Source organism: Spodoptera frugiperda, chromosome 25 (genome assembly GCF_023101765.2).
Source record: "Spodoptera frugiperda isolate SF20-4 chromosome 25, AGI-APGP_CSIRO_Sfru_2.0, whole genome shotgun sequence".
In the NCBI taxonomy this organism is placed as follows: Eukaryota; Metazoa; Arthropoda; class Insecta; order Lepidoptera; family Noctuidae; genus Spodoptera; species Spodoptera frugiperda.
This window is the reverse complement of record NC_064236.1, coordinates 8,279,888-8,303,441: the sequence shown is the minus strand read 5'-3', so window position 1 is coordinate 8,303,441 and position 23,554 is coordinate 8,279,888. Positions and strand designations below refer to the sequence as shown.

At 35.1% G+C, this 23,554-nt stretch overlaps 3 protein-coding genes across 5 annotated transcripts; all 3 read left to right on the top strand.

Annotated features, from left to right (window-relative positions):
• Positions 1-297: 297 nt before the first annotated feature.
• Positions 298-11,217, top strand: LOC118265476 (palmitoyltransferase ZDHHC3). Its single transcript, XM_035578407.2, has 6 exons — positions 298-809; positions 2,665-2,819; positions 3,138-3,329; positions 3,547-3,768; positions 4,110-4,322; positions 4,475-11,217. Exons 2-6 carry the CDS (start codon positions 2,682-2,684, stop codon positions 4,631-4,633), a joined length of 924 nt encoding a protein of 307 aa, XP_035434300.1. The 5' UTR covers positions 298-809; positions 2,665-2,681; the 3' UTR covers positions 4,634-11,217.
• On the top strand, positions 4,513-23,065 carry LOC118265678 (cell division protein ZipA). Of its 2 annotated transcripts, XM_035578923.2 has the most exons (4): positions 4,513-4,554; positions 13,043-13,141; positions 19,889-19,962; positions 22,452-23,065. In XM_035578923.2, exons 3-4 carry the CDS (start codon positions 19,889-19,891, stop codon positions 22,834-22,836), a joined length of 459 nt encoding a protein of 152 aa, XP_035434816.1. In that variant the 5' UTR covers positions 4,513-4,554; positions 13,043-13,141; the 3' UTR covers positions 22,837-23,065. The 2 variants fall into 2 exon arrangements, with proteins under 2 accessions (XP_035434816.1, XP_035434639.1); XM_035578746.2 differs by lacking the exons at positions 4,513-4,554; positions 13,043-13,141 and adding an exon at positions 15,014-16,130.
• On the top strand, positions 11,310-12,108 carry LOC118265854 (uncharacterized). Of its 2 annotated transcripts, none has more exons than XM_050704132.1 (2): positions 11,310-11,522; positions 11,682-12,108. In XM_050704132.1, exon 2 carries the CDS (start codon positions 11,682-11,684, stop codon positions 11,976-11,978), a length of 297 nt encoding a protein of 98 aa, XP_050560089.1. In that variant the 5' UTR covers positions 11,310-11,522; the 3' UTR covers positions 11,979-12,108. The 2 variants fall into 2 exon arrangements, with proteins under 2 accessions (XP_050560089.1, XP_035435036.1); XM_035579143.2 differs by having other exon boundaries at positions 11,315-11,576.
• Positions 23,066-23,554: the final 489 nt, after the last annotated feature.

The window sequence follows — 23,554 nt, the reverse complement described above, 5'->3', positions numbered from 1 at the left end:
CAGAGACAGGAACCTATTCACAATACGTGCCGTTTCGAGGAGTACTGCCTTCTGCATCAGGCCCTTAATCCATTCACCCAACGCCAGCCTCCTAAGATGGATGTCGAGATATTATATTAATATAAAACAATATTATAGTGAACATAAAAAAATACTTTGATGTAACAGGAATTGTTTGATTTTTTAACATAGAACAAATATTACTTTGGTCGGATCATGTATGGGCGAGCTAAAGCCAGATTAGTCGATTTCACGCAACAGACACTTTTGACATTTGCGGTTGTCAATATTTTATTTATTATCTGTTGAGCAAACTACGACTATTACGGTGATCGAGTGACTACTCTGACTTCGTTTCCTTTTATTGATTTTGATAGACCTGAAAATAAAACTATTGTATTCTTGATTTTGTATTTATAAATTAAACTCTTCCAACTACTTGTTGAAAAAAGTGTTCTCAAGAGTAGGAAGTAGAGCTCAAATAGAGATCGGCTTGTTACCCTGACCCTCGGTCAAGTTGAGAGATTCGCGAATTTCGTCGAACGCTCTTCTATAATACTGCGTTTGTTCTCAATACCTAGTATAAATACATTTCAGTCTACGGTTGATTATGACGATCGATTTCAGTGTTCTTCACGTGAACCTAGTTGAAGAACATATTATTTAGCACCTATCTCCGTAGGACGATATCAAGAAATCGTCGGCTTTTTGTGGTTGAATGTAGCCATTGAAGTCGTACTCTTGAAATAACAAAAAGTTCAGTGCAGTTTTTCGTGAAGTTATCTATAATTAGCATACAATTAGTTAAGGTAAGTACTGAGTAGTGTACTAGAAACATTGTTAAGTATTAAACCATTTGAATTAAGATGTTTTTAAGTTATTATTTGTTGTTTTTGCGAAGTACAGATCTATGATGCATTTAGTAGAAAATGTGCATATCTTCATAGCTACATGACATGACTGCCTCTCACATGTGGACTTTAACAACTGTTCAGCTTGCATCACACAATATTTTTAGAAAAATACTATTAGAATTCAAAAATCAAATAACACAAAAATAAACAAATAAGAAACTGAAAAAAATGTGATCACATTTCTTCATAATAAAGGATATTCTTTTGAATGGATTGTAGTATCTACTATATCAAGTATTACAATTAAAATTATCACCAGCAAAGCAAATTCTTTTACATCAATCTGTAATCTAATTAGATACTTATCAATAATCACATTGCCATTGATGATTTGAATGGTTATCCTATATCAATGACAATACTTGTTATATACAAGTTATACTACTACAAGAAGTTTAAACATGTGTTTACAAACAGATAGTGTAACATGTATCTATATAACATGATCTATATAAAGTGGTTTTTTTTTGTATTTGATATGCATTTACTATTGTTCCAATCATGACAATTCTACTACTTGTACTATTCTACCAATCATGTCATTTCTTTTGAATTGAATGTAGGTAGTTGTAGAATAAATTAGAATACATGTTATCAATATGATTGTGTGTGTAGATACCAAATATTAGATTGATATGTCATCAGCAAAGGAAATTCTAATTACCGACTTTGACCCAAAGAAACAAACAGGGCAAGCTAAATAATACAGTTTAAATAATAAAAACTGCAACCACACAATATGTTCATTGTGTGTATGTATGAAAAACATTTTTTTTTATCTCAATTCCTTTTATCTCACATGAATACATGCATATCTTGTAATCTGCATAACTATTGTGATTGTGTGCGTGACATTCAATTATTACATTTTACCATTCTGGAATTTGCCAGGAATAGATAATTGTTAGTAGATAAAAAATCTCAAAGTATACACATAAAGAACTCAATCTCTTGTACATATTTTTACCTGACTAAAAGGAGGGTATTGTTTCTAAGTTTGATTGATAGAAGAAACTAAACATTATGTAATTGAAAGTTTATTTTGTTTGGCTATCATACCGTATGAGTTCAGCAACAAATAATAGAAGGGATAGGTAAAGAATGCTATGTTAACTTAAGTGCAGGCAAAACCTGTGCACAAGTTTCTAATAAGCGCACAATAGGAGGTTAAACATGCATTTATTTTGACCTGAAGATTATCTTTGACATTATCAAAATATATATATTTTGTATCTCTTGCATTGCTTTTTCATTATCAGTGTGTACAGCCACCCGCAATCTTCTGCAAATAGATATTGCATAGCAATTTATTATTTTTAAGAAGCATTGCTCATAAGCTTAAGTTGCGAATTTGCGATTATTTTTTTGTGTCTCTTTTTTGTTACTGTATTGCTAATTTGTTCTGTAATTGAAAACAACGACATTGCTCCCATTTAAACTTGCTGGCTCTAATCAATATTGCTACAATCATAGTATAACACTATAATAGAACATCGGTAACAGTATTGATTTTTTTAAATATTCAATGCATTGTAAGTGACACACTTTCACTTAGCAAGTGCTAATGCTGTTTTAATATTCTGTGGCAGTGTAAGTAAATATTGCAAATGGAAGGGTTAAATGTTAAACCCTAATTGATTTATTTTTAAAACATTGTGTTATGTATTTTATCAACTCATAAACTTAATTTGAATGTATCTTTGATTCTTATTTCATTGAAGTATTCACTATAAGTGCTATTTCTTTCCAGGATCGTAGAACCAATCAATGATACGAGAATTTTACGACAGTTCGGATGAAGATGACATGGATAAACAGTACCAGATAGATCAGGAATGCTTGGTGACTCGGCCTGACTGCGACATGCATAACCGGTGCTGTGGTGGTAAAGCGTGGTGCATCAGGGTAAGCAAGATTTATAAATAACTAGCAAACTCGGCGAACTCCATTTCGCCACCAATAATTTTCCCTGTATTCCTGCATTTTTCTTGAATTTTTCCTCAATTTTCTTTGTTATAAAGCACACGGAGCCCGAGACCTTTCCAACGATTGCTAAACCGTGCAAATCGGTTCGTACGTCTTGGAGTTATAGCGTCAGGAAGGAAAACCCGACTTATTTTTATATAATAACTAGATCAAAGAAAAACAATCAAAGTTTTACAAAACTGTACTATGATAAGTCAAAATGTTTATGATTTTCAATGTCGGATGTCTTTGTTGCAGGACATTTGCGGTATAATTTGTGCAGTGTTAACATGGCTCCTGATATTATATGCGGAATTCGTAGTGATGATGGTGATGCTCCTGCCAGGCCTTTCCACGTACCCAGTGTATAGTTACATTAACATATTCATATTCCAAAGCCTGGCATTCCTTGCGTTCGCTTCGCATCTCAGGACCATGTTTACCGATCCCGTAAGTAATAGATTATATTATTATTCAAAAAGCCTTGGCTTAGATACAATTATGTTGAGGAAATCAGGCATATTCGACTTAAGAAACCACTCTTACAATATTATTCTACTGCACTATAAAATAAATGTTAAAGTGTAACAAATTGTGTTGTACTTGAAGCCATTTTAATGACCGTTCAAGTCGTACTTTACATGTAATAATATTATGTTATTTTTAGGGTGCCGTTCCTAAAGGCAATGCGACGAAGGAAATGATAAAACAAATGAGTTTCCGAGAGGGTCAGGTGATATTCAAGTGCACCAAGTGCTGCAGTATTAAGCCAGAAAGGGCGCATCACTGCTCAGTCTGCCAGCGCTGCATTAGGAAGATGGATCACCACTGCCCCTGGGTTAACAACTGCGTCGGAGAGAATAATCAAAAATATTTCGTACTATTCACCGTAAGTATTGTCAGTTATTAAATAGTTTTGTTACTCTCCTCGTATGGTGTAAAGGACCGTTAGTCGCGGCTCTATAACTGACTGTTAGCACGTGCTTCGCGTGCGTCAAGCTATTACGATCTATGTTCGTCAAATGAAGCCATTATTTAAAGCACTTGAATTAAAAATGTCAGTCAACTTATTTTTGTTTTTCTACAGCGGCTATTTTTGTTCGAAATATATTCAAACGCATTTTGTGAACAAGTCTTTTCTCTACGTATTTTTTTTCTTTTCAATCTGGATTTAGATGAACTTCGTGATAAACTTTCCTATGTGTCTAATTGTTAATGTGTTTTCCATAGTTTTACATAGCGGCGATATCAATCCACGCGGTGGGTCTCGCCGTGTACCAGTTCGTGACGTGCATCCGACACGAGTGGCGAGACTGCAGTGCCTACTCGCCGCCCGCCACCGTCGTGCTACTGCTGTTCCTGATCGCGGAAGCATTACTATTCGCCATTTTCACTGCTGTTATGCTCGGCACTCAGTTACATGCCATATGGAACGATGAAACCGTAAGTCTTCATTATTAAAATCGATATCGATTGTCTTCTGTCTGCGTCACTCGGCCTAGTCCTATATATCATTGCATAATTGCATTTATTATTGACTATCTATATTTACCGTGCAGTATGAAATTGTAAATCGCTATTTTATGTGTTTACAGGGTATAGAGCAGTTGAAAAAGGAGCAAGCCCGGTGGGTCCGCAAGTCTCGATGGAAGAGCATCCAGTCGGTATTCGGCAGGTTCTCCATCCTTTGGTTCTCACCATTCACTCAACCTTCGCCCAAGACGAAATTGGAAAGCTATCTCTATAGTGTTTAGTGTTTGTATTCGATAGACACGGATGAGGAAGATATCGAGGAAGCATTAGAGAATTCGAAACATTTGAAAGCATATTGAATTGGTCGTACGTAACAGGTATCGTAGTTATACTTAGTGACCTAGCAATGCTTCAGCTACTTGCAGTCAATTGAAACTAATTCAGAAAAGGTCAGATGCCATCAGAACATAGCAATATGAGATGTTTCCATATTTAATTCTCTGTATAAATAATCGCCAACTATTGCTTGTAGCAATGTCTGATGATTAATTCTTGAACTTTTTTGACCTTAGATCAATTGACTTAATGTTCTTCTCGTAGTTTCCTCACCCGTGTCCTGTGTGGTATAGTAGTATCATCTCATCCACACACTCATTACATACATACATACATACATCGTAGTGTTACATATATCCACAATTCCATATATTCACATCTCAATGTATTATTATTTATAATCATTATAGCTACTTGTCTTTAAAAACGATTGAAATTGACGAAAGCCAGCGGTCAAATGTTGGTCTTTGAATGCACCATGTAATCTTGCCTTTGAGGCCAACATCACAATATTCTATTAATATAATTTAGTCACTCTCGTCTCACTATGATTGACTATGACTGACAACGGAATTTGTAGAGTATAGATAGTTAGGAAACCAAACGTCTGCATTTACTAATTTAATTGTTACAAATATTTATCACAAATGATTAATGATATATAAAATTATTCTGGTATAGGTAAGGTTATGAATAAATAGTAACTGAAACATTTACAGATTTATACAGTTTCGAAATGTAAGCAAGTAGGCGTGTCATATGCTACGCACACAACTCTCGTGATGGTCTCGTGTGGAGCCACATTATTTTAACATTAATCTTAGGCCTCGATGTTGTACTAAATTTTTTAATAAATAATATTATTATTTATCAAGATCATCGTAGATCTCTTTAATATAATAACGGTATTAAGTTCTTGTGCTATGATAAAAGTTCAAATCACAAATTATATATTATTATAGATAAGTTAGCTAATATCTATCTATGCAATAAAATGAATGCTTTATCTTTCGTAAAGTATTGCTTTTTGAATGTATCTTGTAACAAAGTTACTATACGAGTTAGGTATAGTGTAGGACCAATGACATGATAGATCTCTCTATGCTCATCTATGATGGGTGTATCTATGAACTTGGTTTTACCTGAAATCAGATATTTGCCTTGACTGCAGAATAAACCGATATTCTGTTGCGAAGCGCGTGCAGACTGGTCATTGTTAATTCCATGAAGTTTTAAAATGAAACTTTTGTTGTTGCGTAATCATGATTATTATTAATTTTAAATTGAATTGATTGTGATTGTATTTATTTCGTTGTAATTATTGCTTTCTTTATGTTGTTATTTACATGTGAAGTTTATTTCTTAAGTATAAGCCGAGTAACGGCCGCGGGAACAAACGACTCGATAGTTATACATATTTTAGTTGGTGGTTTAATGGCGAAGTAATGGGAACGGTAGGTTGCAACGCTGTTGTGATATATTAAGTGTAATCTAATTAACATCTTTAAGTGAAAATATAATTTTGCTTCAGTTTAAGCAATAGCGGATTTGTATTATCACTCAATGATAGGCTAACTTAACTTGTTATAACTATTGATAGGTCAGTTTTGGTGTATAAATTATTTGAACAAACGCTTATCCTTTTGATGCGTTAGTTGTTTTTTTGTATTATTTTGATTCGTATGATAGTTTAATTAAGTTTAGCTGGAACCGGGCGTTTCAAGTGAGATAGGAGAAGATATCCTGTAGCTATATGTAATGCATATTTATCATCATTCCTCATAAATCATTATAAAGTCAGTATGAGAATTATTTACAAAGTAATCAATCTCAAGGTTTTTAGGTACCATACTATAACAATAAGTGTCGCAACTTTGTTGCTCTCCTCATAAACTTATATTTCCATTCATGTCACGTTCCGTATTTATTCCTTGTTAGTGACGCTAAAAAATAGTTTTCTTTAGACTGTATATTCAATATTTCAGGTGATAAATATGCATTATTTGTGTAGGAGAGGGAGGTATCTAATAGATTGCTTGCTCGCGCGCGTGACCGCCTTACGTTGCAGTAAAGCAGATATTTTAGCAATAGCAATACATTCAGACCATGAGTAGTTTCTAGATATGCTTCTATTGACTGCATAATAATTAGATTTAAGCGTATATCGGTGATTCTATTAAGAACCTTTGCAATAATTAAGTGCTGTTTACATGTATTATTTGTTATTATGTGTTAGCTAAGATCTTCGTTTTTGGGAAACAAATCATTGATGGCTTTAATGTTTTAAGTCTCAAGCTTAGAGCCGAGAAAATCTGGCTAATATTAAAAGAAATATTCGTAATTTCGCGACTAACTTTGTTTGGTGTTACTATGGTGATTATGTCATCCTTATTAGCTGTGTCCACATCGGTCGAGCTTGTGGGGCGACCTTGTGAGTCAACTCTATTTATTTAGACGTGTCACAGTTCTACTCAGGCGCATATTTGTGCTCTTATGGACTTGCATACAAGGTTGTAATTGCTTGCAACTTTGTTTCAAGTACCAAGTACCTAAAGTAGCCACAACTTCCTCTATCTAAATGAGCCCGAGCGATGTGTTCACTGTCTACCTTTATAGCTTCGTATCAGTTTTGGATACTATCAATACTATTATCCTTATTCTGCATACTCTTCCTAGTTAACTATCATCTTAGGAAGTTAGGACTCCTTTCAAGTAACACCAGATCTCTTAAATTAAACTTCAGAAAATTCAGAATACGCCAACCGGAGCCGTACAAATGCACGATATTACAAACATATCATATCAGAATATTTGTTGCATAACGCGAATATTTTGGTGATACATTCTGTTAGATACTTAGTCGTTTTTAAAGCAATATTGACCTCTATATGTAGTCTGCTAGTAAGTGATAATATAAAGTTTAGTAACTATGCTCACTCCGGATGGCTTACGTGAATTTGTATTGTGCTTAGCTTCGTGTTTGGCTTAAACATATGGCGGGATTTGTAGTAATTCTGGACTGTTTTTTTAGAAGACAATGAACGGATATAACACTATAATAATTGAGCCTCAGAACGCGGAAGGAAATGTACCTCAGTAATATACTAAATAATATTTCCATATATTGATTGTAAGAGCAGGCTGTCGCCTTCGTTCTATCACTGTATAGTGGCCGTAGGATTTAGTAAAGTATTTTCATGTATACATATTGTGATGAAGGTATAATAGTCACATAATCAGTCATATTTACAACTTTTGCGGGTTTGTTACTATTACTTACAATTGTACTTCTTAATTAAGCTTTCAATTACGTCATCGCGTAACGTTTTAGACCTATGTTACATTAGCTACATAACTAATCATATTCGATAATATTTTAGCTGTGTAAGTTTAAATCTATATATTTGATGGAAGCTAAATAATTAAATATTATAAGTGATGCAGTTTGTAGCAATAATCCGATATATTAACATTATTTTGGATATTCAAACACTTAATGTTTTTGTATTAGGTACTATATACACGTGTACTATAATCGTCATACTTAGTTATTATGTGACCTGTAACAAGTGATGCGCTGCCGATACAAAGCGTACGCCGTGCGCTTGTAAGTGATGAGATATTAGTGATTAAAGTTAATGAAATGTTAAGTCTCGACTCACATTCTCAGGATAGAAAATAGCCAGCACTGAAAATTGTGTCTTATTTCCTAAATAATAGAGTAACACCAAGTTGTAGCCCGTTGTAGATTTTTTCGTTAAAAAGCTAGAATAGCATGTATTTGATGTTTATGGGAAGTTTCAGTGGGAACCTGATTTGCTTAGAGAACCGCATGCCAAAGTAAGGTTGATGATATATTTAAATTAAAACGTGGCTTCGTTAGTGGCTTTTTTAAACATATCTTTGTCTCCCAATAGGGATGGTTTAACGTTCAAACAATAATTTTGACTTGTAATTAAAATGTAGTTTCTGTGAAATTATTTGTCTATATAAAATGTAATCGTTAGTAGATTTTTGTGTAATAATCTTGTATAGAACGCATATAGACATACATATTTATCTTCTTTTTTCTTATGAATACGATCAGTTAGATATTAATATATTCAACTTTAATGTTTGTAAGTAAATTCTGATTTGAATAGATGCCGTCTTCCCTAATTATATTAGCAATGTCTATATTTTCTATGTTAATTTTGAAAGCCACTTTCGCAGCTGTTTTCGTATGCCTTTAGCAGTTAAACTGAAATATGGTTCGTATAAGGCATTGGTGTTAGTTTCAGTCATATTCTGAACGAAAGCAGTTATAGACAGGACCAGGCAAGCCATAATAAATACGTTTTGTTCAGTCACACTTTGGAAGCGAGTTGGATTATAGGAAAAATATATGGAATTAATTAATTGTGGAACACATGACTCCTTTCAAGTGTATATGAGAGAGTCTTGAGTTAGGTAAAGTAACGTTTAAAAATATAACTAGTCGCTTCCAACTTGTGGCTGATCTGGGAAAATTGGTAATTATTCATTAATGATTGAAGATCAAATAAAAATATTGCAATATTTTCACTAAGAAATTACATTTAAGTCCATTATACCGACAATTAGGTGCCGATATTTAATTAGCTTAGTTATAGTAGTAACTATTTTCATATTAATATTCACAATTTATTGTATCTACATAATATATCTTACTGAACAAATAGTTTAGCTTATTAGATTATTATATCAGTCTTACTTAAAACGGACATTGATTAACTTTGAGTGGAACATTTTAAACCCCAATTTCATATATTTTGTAATGTTTTAAGAAAGGTTTCGTGTACTCGTAATACTTAATTCTTATGTGATGTTTTATTAACACTAATACTTAAAGTTCGGCTGCGATTTCTCTATGATAAGTATAATAGAAAGTCAGAATAACATTCATGATATTACGATGTTCTAAGTATATGTTGACATAGTCATTTGTCGCGAATACTGCAATATTGTATCAGAATACAAAATCAACATGTCCCTCTTTGAACGGCTGCCTCTGAAAACAGATGAAAGTAGATATACTTTATTTTTATAGTATAGTACTCTGTAGGTGACTAGTAATCACATTCATTATGATCGCATGTACTCACATTTATAGCATTAACTTATAATTCATTTTAATCAAACATTGTGGAGGCTCTTGCACCATACATACATATAATATTTAAACTAGATGTAAGGACTTATGTTGTATGTTTATTTCGTATAACTTTGGTTATTGTATTTAGAACTACTCAAGCTGAGTACACACCGGTCGACCATTTGTCCAGTATTATATTGTTTATAACTTATAAACATAGGCAATAGTAAGCACGGTGCAAGGAGGCCTAAATATTTATTTATTACTTATTGCTTTCTATCATTAAGCTATTACTACACTAAGCATAAAATACATGATATATTTTTTCGATCGTATTAATTATATTTACGTAGAAGTGAATAGGATACATTTCTCTTTGTATATACCTGTGAGGTTTTATGTTGATCACTGCTTGAGACTGGTTGAATGAATTTCTACGCTAATTACATTCTGATAGAATCTATTCTCAGCTGCCTCAACATTACCTTCTGATTTACGCCTATCAATATTAATAAAATAAAACGTAGTGCGTACTCTCTACGTTGCAAGTCGACTCTACGCTACTTTTTCGAAACAAAAACCCAAGCCATGTTCTTTTCAAATGCCCCAATTTCTATTGATTTTGCTACCATGTTTTGTCAATAAATATTTTTACTGTTATAATCAATGTACTTTCGATTGTGTACCCACATCCAATTAATTATATTTGAAATCGATATTGTTTTTATAGAAATTGTAATCTTCTACATGCAAATAAAATAATGTAGGTACCTATTTTTTAGAGCGCTTAACATAATTTTAAAGTACCGTAAAGTCTTATAACAAATGTATAAGCAAAGCATCTTATTAATTCTCCCTTTGTACTGCAGACTACACGCATAATAATCTTGTCATAACTTATACGCTTAAAACTGTTATTTTGTCAAGGTCTCCTTGACATTAAAATCAAAGTAATGTAACAAGTTACGCAACGTGACACTACATAACTGAATTTGCCAAATCTGGGAGTAACTACTGAATCTCACTGTAGACAAAACATCTTAGATATTTGATCTTTGCATTTGGGTCAACGTTTTAAACACGCATAATGAAATATGTAGAGTAGAATCGACTATGTATTATCTATAGTAGTAATTGCCACTGCCCTTAGTAAACGAAATTGTATTGTATAGTACAACTACCTGATTAAACTAAACAACTAAATTAAACAACCGAAATGAATCATATTTTGCTAAAAGACAATGCATCGTATAAATAAATTAATTAGTAATATAATTGCTAATCACAGACATTCTAAATTATATAGAACTACACATTAAAGCATTTTGAAATATCCTAGATCCTATATGTCATTTTTGTCTATAATTATAATAAGTTTTTGACGGAATTTATTTTCATTAAAGATAACATGTGGGATGAGATGTGTTTTCTTTCATGTCCTTAATTAAGCCCTTTTAGTGTGTATTGCGTATGGGAATATGTCTGCGTATATGAGCACGAGGGCAGTGTCACGCGCAGCAGTGTGCGGGCAGCGCCGGCGCACCTCGTTGTCGTCGTCAGTAGGTGTGTAACAAACGCGCGAAGGGAAAGTATTGTGTTGCGGAATCGCGCGCGTCACGCCCCGCCTGTTACACTTCTCGGATTTTAGCATGAGCTGCTCGGCCTCAAGGTGATCGACTGTGGCCGCCCGTTGTCGAAACCACACCGGTTTCATTCAATACGTTAGTACCTACTCCGTTGAACCCGTCTGACATTGCGCAATTAGCACCATCCAGGTGATCCATTCATTGTTATTTTAATTTCGTACCCAGCAGGTACACTATATTTGTTTATTTGCATTGGTATAAAGTTTGTCTATTGTTTTGATCGTGTTGTTCTAGATGCGGCTAACATTCTGCACGATATGTCTATTGGCGACAGTGGCGCTATCTGTGTGTCGGCCTTACGACCCCGATGACGATGGCTTGAAAGATGTGCTGCCCTCTGACGGACAGTTCGAAGCGTTCTATCCTCGCGAGGCGCACGGCATACCGAACGGTTCGTCGAGGCCTGCGCATGGGCACGGTAGTTTCTACAAGCACCGCAACCCGGCGCTAGTTGACGTGAAAAACGCGGCCGCGTACGGTTTCCGTTTCGATGGCATGAGGAGATTCAACTTCGACGATGATGAAGAGTGAATGTTAAATCTGTGTCCGTTGTAATTATATCATTTCTCTTCGTTTTATTTTACTCTTTCTGTCTAATTTTTAATTGAAATGTTACAATAGCTCGAGTTTTATTTAAATAAAGTTTTATTTTTCCATACAAGTCGTATTTATATAAAAACTTCCCATTAGATTGCTTCCTTGACTGTGGTCGAATATGTCTAGATGTCTACTGAGTAATTTATTTTTGTTTGAAGTCTGGGTCATAAGAGTATACCTATTATATACTTACCAATTTAAATATTGAGTATTTCCTTTAATAAAATAACAGTATTATAATGTCCCACCTCACAAGGATGCCAGTAGAACTTTGTCGCTTTGATTGAGATGGCATACAAATGATAATTTCATGTTAGTCCAGTTAAGAGCACGTATAGGCAGTCAAAACCTCAAGAAAAATGTAAGGAAACCTATTAGAATAAGGCTGATAGCATTAAGTTAAATAAAGGGTAGGTTACCTGGCTACCTACCTGTAGTGCCTGGTTAATCTAAACCAGTGACTCTAGACTGTAGACTGAAATCTGACTGTAGAATAAAGCAAAGAGCGTCTGTATATCTGTTTTCAAAGATAGATAAATAATATATGAACGTGATTTACACAATTTAAATAGGCTAGTATTTGTGATGTATATGGGGATAAGAACTGTGACACAAAACTTCCCTTTGTGGGAACACTGACTTCACTGCGAGGTTTCATCATTGACATAAACTCCTTAAAAAATACTCAAATTTTTGGCCTCACAAAAAAACGACGTGGAACAACGCTTGCGTTGTGTGAGTGAGGTTACCGGAGGCCCAATTACCATCCTTCCCAATCTGCCCAATCAGCTATTCCCTAACAACCCTTAAATTCCTAATCCCCAAAAAGCCGGGAACGCGCTTGTAACGCCTCTGGTGCTTCGGGTGTCCATGGGCGGCGGCGTTTATTTACCATCAGGTGATTCCTCTGGTCCTTACGCCTTAAACCAAAAAAAGACAGTCAATATTGTCGTGTCAGAATCAATAGTTTTTATACTAACCTGTGTTTTATTTACCAGGTATCCTATGCAGCACCGTGGTCGCCACCGAAGCTATGTGATTCGAATTGAAAACTGTCCTTAACTGAAACCGACGTTAAAGTTGCGTATTATTTCAAGGTAACTATGTACTTACTTTTTAAGACTACATATTTCTGGGTAGGTACTCCTTTGAGACATTGGTTCCGACTGGACACCGTTTGCTATTAGATATTTTCGTGCACTAACAATGCCGAAACTGTTTTAAATTGTAGTGATATTGCTTCATAAGTGCATAATTAAGTAAATCACCCAATTACTTGATGATGCTCCAATGATTGCCTCATTGGTCGAGTGGTTGCAAGTGCGACTGCCGGACAAAGGGTCTCGGGTTCGCTTCCCGGGTCCGGCAAAGTATTATTGGGCTTTATCGGTTTTTCGAAAAAATCTCAGTAAGTAGCACGGTGTTTGGAATTGTGTCCAGAATATGGCAATAGGCCACCCATTATTACATAGGACTTATAACACAAACGGGGAAAAGTTGGTGTACATTGTATAAGCGGCATTACGTGCCGTATTGTGCACCTCTGCCTACCCCTTCGGGGATAAAAGGCGTCACATTGCGTCGTCCAAAGACTTTTCCCACCTTATATGAGGTGAGACAGAGTATCTGTCTCTAACTGACTTAAAACCACCCCGTTCCTATTCCTGCTTTAAGCCGGAGTACCGGTAACCCGTTAGGTTGTCAGTAGCTTCGGAATGAATGATAACCAATAATGGTAACTATTGCGTTTTGGTCTCTAATCTCTTTTTTTCTTTTTTTTTACGCTGTTTCCGTAGCTATATCTAATGTCATCATCATCGTCTTAAGCCTTTTTCAACCAATTTGGTGTAGGCCCATTTCATTTCTTTCTATTTAATGTAGATCCTGGCTTATAAGAATTGCAGCGGCTTTCAAAAACGTCTTCCAAAATGTTGACATGTCTTTGAAATGAGGCTTAGTGATGTCTGTGAAACTTCTATTAGCATAATGCTATATAGCTTTGCAATCACCCTTGTGAATTTGAAGTAAGATTTCGGTTTGGATAGTAAACTAAACTTTATTTTCGAATATTAGACGTTGTTTATAGGTAAAGAAAGGTACATATTTTGTTACCAAACCGATCTTCTTGGCCTCAACCATCCCAATCACTTTAATAGCATTGTTGTACACCGATTTCAATTGACTTCCTGTCTTATATCGGTTCAATTATTTACTTAACCAAAACTTAAGGACCGTTACGTGTTTTTTGAGTAATACAGTGTCATTTTGTTCACTCCACCCATTTAAGATTTCATGCTCGATGTAGCAAAGCAAAGCAAGTCGGAGGGGAGCTTGTTGGAACAGTTTGTTAGAGTTCACTGATAATGAACACGTCTCCTCGATTCGTCACGAGTGTCACCCGCATCCTTCCTTGCCAATACGTGGTCACTTGGTCAGTAGATCGAAAGCGCCGCCCTTTTGTAGATACTTGGATTCAAGGAACTGTCTTCATAATTCAGTATTTATTACAAACTTCGGACTACCTAACTGCTAATATACCTAGATTTTTGTCTCTAAACTTAAATATTGTAAGAAACATTTGTTTATGTATGTAGTCTTAGGCATTTGCTTAAGTTGATGATAGATACTTATTTATCTGGGCGGTAAATGAGCAGTCGGCTCACCTGATGGCACTTATGTTGCACTCCTAAGCACTCGGCGCTCAGCCGTTTTTTGAAGAACTATGTCTCGTCACGAATGAGTAGAGTGGGGTGATACCACGGCCTTACAGAAAACGACGACGTGAAACAACGCTTATGTTGTGTTTCGTTATGTGAGTGAGGTTACCGGAAACTCCATTACCTGCTTTCCCAATCTTCTCAATCCTCGATTCCCCAACAATCCTTAAAATCCTATCTCCTAAAAGGCTGGCAATGCACTTGTAACGCCTCTGTTGTTCCAGGTATCCATGGGCGGCAGTGATTGCTTACCATCAGGTGATCCGTCTGCTCGTTTACCGGCTTATATATCTTAAAAAAACCGTCTATGAATATCCGCAACACCAACGGTAATCTGTACCTATCTTTAATATTTTTACCTTTTGTGATAATTTTAGGACAAAGTATTTAAAAACTAAAGGATACGTGAATTAATACTGGTGCTAAGCGGAAATGTTAAAGTTATTACGATAGGAAATTTTCCCTTTAGTTTGAATTCTATTTAGTAAAGTCTGCCATTATGAATTTATGATACGTATGCTATGATTTTGTATTAAAAGAAAAACAACCTGCGACAAAACATATAATTTTGTAGGGAAAACAAAGAAAGAAAATTCAGTAAATTTAAGATTCAGTACACTGAAATTCGTGTCATTTTATCCACTTCGCGTTCACATACATCGTAGATCAGCGTTCCTAGAACATTAAAGGAACTGTTAAATCCCAGTATCACAGAGTAAACCATCCTCTGTTGTTTTGAAATAAAAAAATAATGTCTAAAATCAACCATGCCTATCAGTAGACATCCTTTTTCCTTTTAATGACTTATGAAACTCTCATCGTTAATTTTGTGTACCTAATAGTAGGCTGTAGGTACCCATAATAGACGCTTAGTAGATAATGTGAAGGCAAGAAAGTATCGAGGCAGCATTAAATACACCTCGCTTTAAAACTCCATGTCAAAACACTTAGCCGCCGTCAGAAAAAAGTGTGAAATTATCTTAAGTGGCCAGTATCTAAGAAAGCCCTTTTTTAAATCAGGCTAATATAACGGTACGTTCTAAGTAAAGATAGAAGTGTAGATAAGTTAATAAGATTATTATTATACCTCATGTTGAGGTCGGGGACCGGCTTTTAAGGACGGAATGTTTCTGAAACCGTGTATAAAAAACGAGTGGTCCCCAGGGATCGGTCATTCCGCGGCCGGAGTGGGTGCACGCATCTTCGTTCCCAAAATAACGATTTTTTTGTGTTAAGGTTACTTAATTCTTCGTTCGAACTTGAACTAGTAGTTTTGAGTTCAATCTCGGAGGGGGTGAACGTTAGTTAACTTCTCTCGTCCAGTCAGCACATCTCCATAAGTGCCATGTATCCGGATGCAGTCAAAGTGGTGAGTAGCATTTATTCATTTTAAACACTTGCGATTTTTAATGCTGATGAATTTGCTAATAGTGCATTTTTATTTATTAATATTATTAGTGAATTTATTTTAAACGTGTTTCTTTAATATTTAAAATAATATTCTTCTCTCCATGGATAATTACTTAGACAAACATTGTTGAATAAAATTATTCAGAAAGGAAGCCTGTCTCGCCGCGCTCCCGACTATCATACAAAAGATTTATCCCTTTTTCGTGTTTACATTATTTGAGCTTAATGATTGTCTATTGTTGGGTAAGATTTCAATTTATGTGGCGGCAATAACAAGGCTGAATGGATGGATGATGAGAGCAGAGTGAATGCAAGTCATCCCACGGGACGGTTAGTTCTCGAGGCGCTTCGAGTGCTCGCCGCGTTTGTTAACATATCTGTTTTGACACCCGTCGATTGATTCATTTATTGTAATTGAGATAATAATTTACTTACGATTATTTTTTATTTTTGTATGCCTTATGACGTATGTGCTTCAACAATGACCATACTTTTAAGTCATTGTACTAAAGTTACTAAATCTAGGTACCTATAATATTTTTAATGTTATGATTTGATTACATTTTAGGTAATCCCGTTCTACAATTTAACTCGTATGTCAATCTCAAGTAAGAATAAAATATAGGCGTATTAAATAAAGATGATGTTGATCTTCACGCGGTCGTAGGCGAAGCGTTGAAAATAAATTAAACATTTATGAGTTTGGGACTCGCACGCACCATTTAACGATTATCTACGGTCCGGTACAAATCTCTTTATAATGTTCGTTTCTGGCGAAACACGGGAATGCAGTACCTATGAACCTATGATTATGATTACCCCAACGAATACTCCATGAGAAGGAAATTTAAATTGTTATCCTGACTGTACAAATTAACCTTCGATTTTAATAGTTCTAATTACTTCTGAACAATTAACTGTTCCTGTATCTCAACATCCAATCCCGAATGGGAGGTGCACGTCCACACGGCGTTGTTTATTAAAAATGCTAATTAACAGACTGTATAATTGAGTGGTTAGGATTTTTATAACATGAAACCATTAATCATGAATGTTAGTAGATGTGGATACCTCTAATTAACTACAAGATTGTTGTTGCCTATTGTTGTTTGTACCAACACTTAGTAAACATTCGCGTCAATCAATTTTCTTTTTGCTTGCGATCTGTGTTTTTTATGCTTTGCGAAAATTGGCTTTAGCGCATAGCTTTAACATTTTAAAATGAGGTGTGTAAAGGTCATTGGGCGGAATCCGACCCGGTCGCGGACACGAATGAAAATGATATCAAATGAAAGAATATAAGTTTACCTAACATTAGGTATGGTTATTTTTTTTTTAAACCATGGGACAAAAAAGTTACAACCAATAATAGACGAAATTAAGTCGCAACCTTGACAAAATCCCCAAATCGCTTAATGAAGCTGAAAACTGGCAAATATGTTAACTACATGATTATAAACAAAATGTCAAAAATCCCCATCGATTCGACTTTTACCAAATGAAATATTCAAGGTCAAAAGGTCAAAATTACGGTTTTTTCTATTTTTCTCGAAAAGGGCAAGTTTTATCGTACAAATATGTTCAACAGAGTTGTAGATCATACAATTTTCTACAAAAATGGTTCATCACTTTTACCCTTACGACTTTCCATTCGTGAGATATCGCGCGGTTTTAATGAAATAAAACATATTTTATATGTATAATACTCGCGGGGTTTTACTGCTGCTTGGCTCCTATTTATTGTAGGTAGCATGATGTTTTAAAGCTTATAGCATAATTCGATAAATGGACTAATGAACAAAAAAACTAATGAAATCGATTCGGATTACTAGTTCTGGAGATTAGTGTGTTCTAACAAATTCTTCAGCTTAAATATTAGTGCTACTTCTGCGCAGTTTCAGTCGATGCTCACCTTCTATTAAGCATAGCGTAATGTTTCATAAATTATAACCTATAAATGGACCATCAAACACGAAAGAAATAATTCGATTCGATGTTGTAGTTCTGGAGATTTGCGCGTTCAAAGAAACCAACTCTTTACCTTATACATTAGTTACAAAGTATTCCGGCGCTGTTATCTTGTGTTGAATAATCCATTTATCGAGGAAGCTTATAGGCTATAAACATTACGCTATGATGATATACTAGGAGCCGAGCAGCGAGTAAAACCGCGCGGGAGTGGTACTTATATTTAAGACTAAAGAGTTAGTTTGAATCTTCCGACGAACTAATCTCCAGAACAGAGGAAGGTTAAGCTATAAAATATTACGCGACCGTCAACAGGGGCCGAGCAGCGGATGAGACCGAGTAGGAGTATTACTATTATTTGAAGCTGAAGAGTTTGTTTGAACGTACTAATGTCTAGTACTACTGGTTCGTACCAAATTATTATTTTTGTGTTGAATAAGTCCATTTATCGAGAAAGGATATATATACGCTATAAAACATCTCGCTACAATTAATAGAAGTTGAGTAGCAGATAAATCTGTTCGGAAGAGTACTAATATTTAAACCAGAAGAATTTGTTTGAACACGCTAATCTTAAGAACTATTGACCTGAATCGAATTATTATTATTGTGTTAAACAGTCCATTTATTAACTACAATGAATAGGAGCCGTGCAGTAGGTAAAATCGCGCGGGAGATAGCGAGTCAAATTCATTAAACTATAATTTATTTATTTAAAACCGTGATATCTCACGAATGAAAAGTTGTAAGACTAAAAATGATAAACCATTTTTGTAGAAAATTGTATGATCTACAACTGTGTCGAACATATTTTTACGATAAAACTGACCGTTTTCGAGAAAAATGGAAATAGCCGTAATTTTGACCTTTTAACCTTGAATATTTTTTTACCAAAAGTGGGATCGATGGGGAATTTTTACATTTTGTTTATAATTACGTAATAAACGTCTATGCCAACTTTCAGCTCTATGTGAATTATATTAGAGATATTAATCACGCCGAATAAATAACTATGTATAAGTTTATTTTTCTCCACTCTCCCACATTCCACAAGAAAGCGACCCATACCATGATAAACTAGACACATTTTATTAATATATCCTAACAATTTCATTTCTGTCCGCCGTGGGTTTTTTTCCCATACTATTTGCCCATTGACCTTTTTAAAGTATTTATCATTTGTGTTCTTTCAGTCCTTGTGCAAGTAATATTTCAATTACATGTTGTTTTCAAATGAAATATTGCATCATGACATGAGAAAGTAAAGTATTGTTATGTATGGCCAAGTTGAACACCTATCATTGTAAATAACGAGTACCCACTTTCATTTTCCCCTTATCTTACATGAGGTGCGCTGTTTATTTTTATCATTTTTTAGTTGTTACGTGACGACTAGATGTAACAGTGACTTATTTTAGTTTCTTTGTGTAATAAAGTCGTTGTTATTAAATGTGTTATAGTTACATGAGTTTGATGCGGCGTTTCTACTTGCCTGCCTGCCTAGTCTGAGGAACCGACATGTTGATCTCATCTAGCCAATTTTAAAATATTGACGTGAACCTTAAATTACTGTTTCGTAGCTAATTTATGGAAATAAATAGCATTTCATTTCCCTGCTTTTTTTCTTTACGCTGAAATTACTTTTTTCTTTTATAGGTATAGTCATTTTGTATGCCTTTCTGTGTGCACAATTTACTATAATTATGTTGTTTGGAGAACATGATTTCGATGTATTTAATTTGTTCACAGATGCAGTTTGTCCTGAGCCTGGCGCTGGTTGCATCGTCTGAGGCTTTCTTCTTAAAATGGGGCTCGGATTCTTCGTAAGTTGAACTCACATTAATTACCAGTTTATAATCACGCGAAAGTTTTGTGTTTATCTAAAAAATATTAAATTCTAACACAAATAACTCAATTAAATGGGACTCAAGTGGTAGAGCGTAGTGTAGGCCTATATGTGTTCGAATTTATCCTTTCCGTTCCTTTGGGATATCTTTACGACTCCCATTCGAACCAGTTGATGAAGTTTAGAAATACATAATATTACCTAATTGTTCATTTCGGAATTTTAGTTTTATTACAATGCACAAGTTGGGATCCAACGATATTACGTCATTGTAAACGTCGAAAACGAAATTTTCTATGATTTATTTTTTATGAAATAATGCGTTATAACGTCTTCAGATTTTAACGGCTAACAGCAAACTTATTTGTAGAAAATTCTAAAATTAATTAGATCATTAAATCTATGAATGTAAGTGTATTACTTTTTTATATTTTATTGTATTTAAAAGTCGAAATAATTTATTTTTCATTGAGGAAACTACGCAATTAGCCAAAAGGAGTTAGCAGCTACCTTTGTTAGGTGTTGTGTAATGCAAGTGCAACTCTGCCTACTATTTCTGGGAAATAAAAGGTGTAATGTTGATTTATTTGTTGGAAAGAAACATATATTATTACCGTAATGACTGTAGTGTAGAATACACTTATCGCCAACCCTAATCTGCCTGTGGGAATCGTAACATCCGACTAACTGCCATTTTCAATAACCAATCTTAATGTAAGTGGAAACTATCGTTTTCTTTTTTTTCTCTTCTAATAATATCTTCTAATCCATGTCCCTGGGACGCAACGGACTTCCGTGCCCGGTCTTTTCGTGATTGTATCTACTACAGATCCTGGGTTACAAGAGTTGCAACGGATTTGGGATGTGGCGGGCTTGTCCTAAAAAAATGATCTTAATCCAAAGTCTTTCGATCGATCTTCATTTTTAATAGAAACTCTATAGGACTAATGTCAAAAATTGATCTTGGATTGAGGTGGGTTAGTGGGTTATTGAAATCGGCAGTAAAATTGTAATTGACAGAGACCAACTCTCTCTGAAAAGTTTAACAGTAGGGGTTTCAACCTTTTAAATCCGATCCATCTTCTACCAATCATTGAGGTGAATGAGTATGTAGAAGTCCTACAGGCTCCTTAGACCAGCTGTAGCTGGGTTCTGGGTTGTTTATTCTGATATTAAATTTAAAGCACTAGCGAAGTAATTGATTGTTTTGCGAATGTAATGTAATTAATCTATGGTTGTAATTTTTCCATAAAATAATTTACTTTCATCTAAATTACTATCAAATTTCCTTGTTTTGAAGACTAATTTATAGAATAACATTTATTGTAATCTACTGCTAGTGATTCCACACGTTCCGCGTGTTTATAAACCGATAAGTGTGGGAGTGTTTTTTATTATTCACACCGTATAGCTCGAAATGGTTTACAAGTCTATTAAAATACTTATAATGTAATATCACGCTTTTTGTTTCCCGAGAAAGAGAAAGTACCCATATTAAATATAACTCTCACCAAGTTCTATCCCATTGATATAGTAGGTGAATCAATTGCCAAAGACTGGAAATTAGAGACTCCTAGCTAAATCTGTCAATTTTCTAAACAAACTATAAATTGTTAAATAATTAATTCAGATACTTGGCATGGAAACAAAACCTGAAACAGTATTGACTCAGCCATTGCATTAACAGTAAACCACGGTAGCTAGAATAGATCTTTCTAGAAATGCCTACCTAATAGAAACCTGAAGTAAGCACTTTTTAGCAAATGCAACTTTAACGTAATTTATTAGATAATCAATTCAATTACCGATTACCGATATTGGACAGTTCACTGTCGACGATTATAGGTATTGGAAGTTACGAATCACGTCGCTACTCATCGATCACCGATTAATCGTCACATTTACACAATGCACCAGATAAAAAACACCACGTTTCCTCGTTTCATAAAAATAAATGCTGACTTATTGTTTGTTCACTTTCGTGCTTCGGACTGGTGTGTCTGAACTTTTTATCAGGTGACAGTTTTTGCTCTGCTGTTCCTATTTCCTAAGATTCGTCGTGTTTTGTTTTATATGTCGATTGATAAACGAGCATTTATATTGAGGATTCCAATTAGGGTTGTACGTTTATTTGAGATTATTAAAGAAAACGTATGATATTTCCTCAAAACTCAAATCCCTAACCTATAAAGGGCCAGTAACGCACTTGCAACTCCTTTTGTATCAGGTGATCCGTAAGCATGTTTGCCACCCAATCACAAAGATAAATGTAGAGCAGAAGCGTACATGATAAATGTAGCTCCATTTCATTAGTTATGTAAAGAATGTCTTGTTCTCTATTACATAAATTACCCTAAATTGGAGCCCATTCTAGACTTTTCTACCTTCCAACTTCAAATTCGGAAGTCGAACTTGCAACCACTCAAACAACGATTTCCCTTATAAACATTTGTAAATTGTTTACAGAAGCCAGTCATCCGCTCCGAAGACGTGGGTGCAGCCGCTGCCACCAAACATGTCGCCGGGCTACCGGTACCAGTACACGTACACGCCGTACGAGCCCCGCAAGGTGTACCAGATCCAGCCCCCGCAGTACTCGCAGCCCGAGGTGGTGCAGCAGAACCTGGCGCCCATCCCCATCAGTGTGCCAGCCGGGGCCAGCCTCACCCCCGTGTCGCTCCAACACGTCCAGCTGGTGCCGTGCATGTGTCCTGTCGCTCCCGAGGAAGCTGAGAAACTCCAGGAGCAAGTCGGCCCCGGGCCCTACATGCCACAGACATACAGCCAGCAGGCCTACGCTGTGCCACAGCCAGCCCCCTCAGACAACGGTCAAAATCCCAACAAACAGTAGTACGCAAATAAATGTAAGCGTCAAGTTATCCCACCAATGACTCGCTCATTTAAACTATAATTTATTTCATTGAAATATTATTATTTAATTTATCGTCTTGAAGAAAAAACCTATTTTTCTGATATTTATTTATATCTGAAAACAAGCGTTTTTGCTATTGCATGAGGTTTTTTCTTCAAAATATTACGAAGACTGATAGACTAAGAACAACGTGTGTTCACTTATTCTAATAAAAGATAACCGTACTTTTGGTTTTATTTTGTGACTCCTCAATACTACCTATAAATACAGTATTCTGTACAATTGACATTCATTGTTAAAGATATGATTTTATAATGCGGTTTCTCAGCGAACATTTGGCGCATGAATGGTATCGTGCAGGAAGTAGCATTGTGCAATACATTCTTTGTATTTTATGTATTATTCGAAACATATCTACCTTCCATTTCATACATTCATTAAAAAAAACATTGGTCCACTCATGAAACCTCAAACAGCTGTTTCGTAAGTCTTTTGGTGAAGTGGTACATGTCAATCATAAACATTGTGCCAAGATAGATGATTTATTTGGTTTTTGATACTAGGGTAAAGATAGTGTTTGTATAACTACGTGTTACTTTTTGCTTACAAACTTCGCACTGTCCGCTAAAGAGCAAAATAAATACTATTGGTTAAAAAGTAAATTAGTGTTGTCAATATCGACAAAGCCAAAACTGTG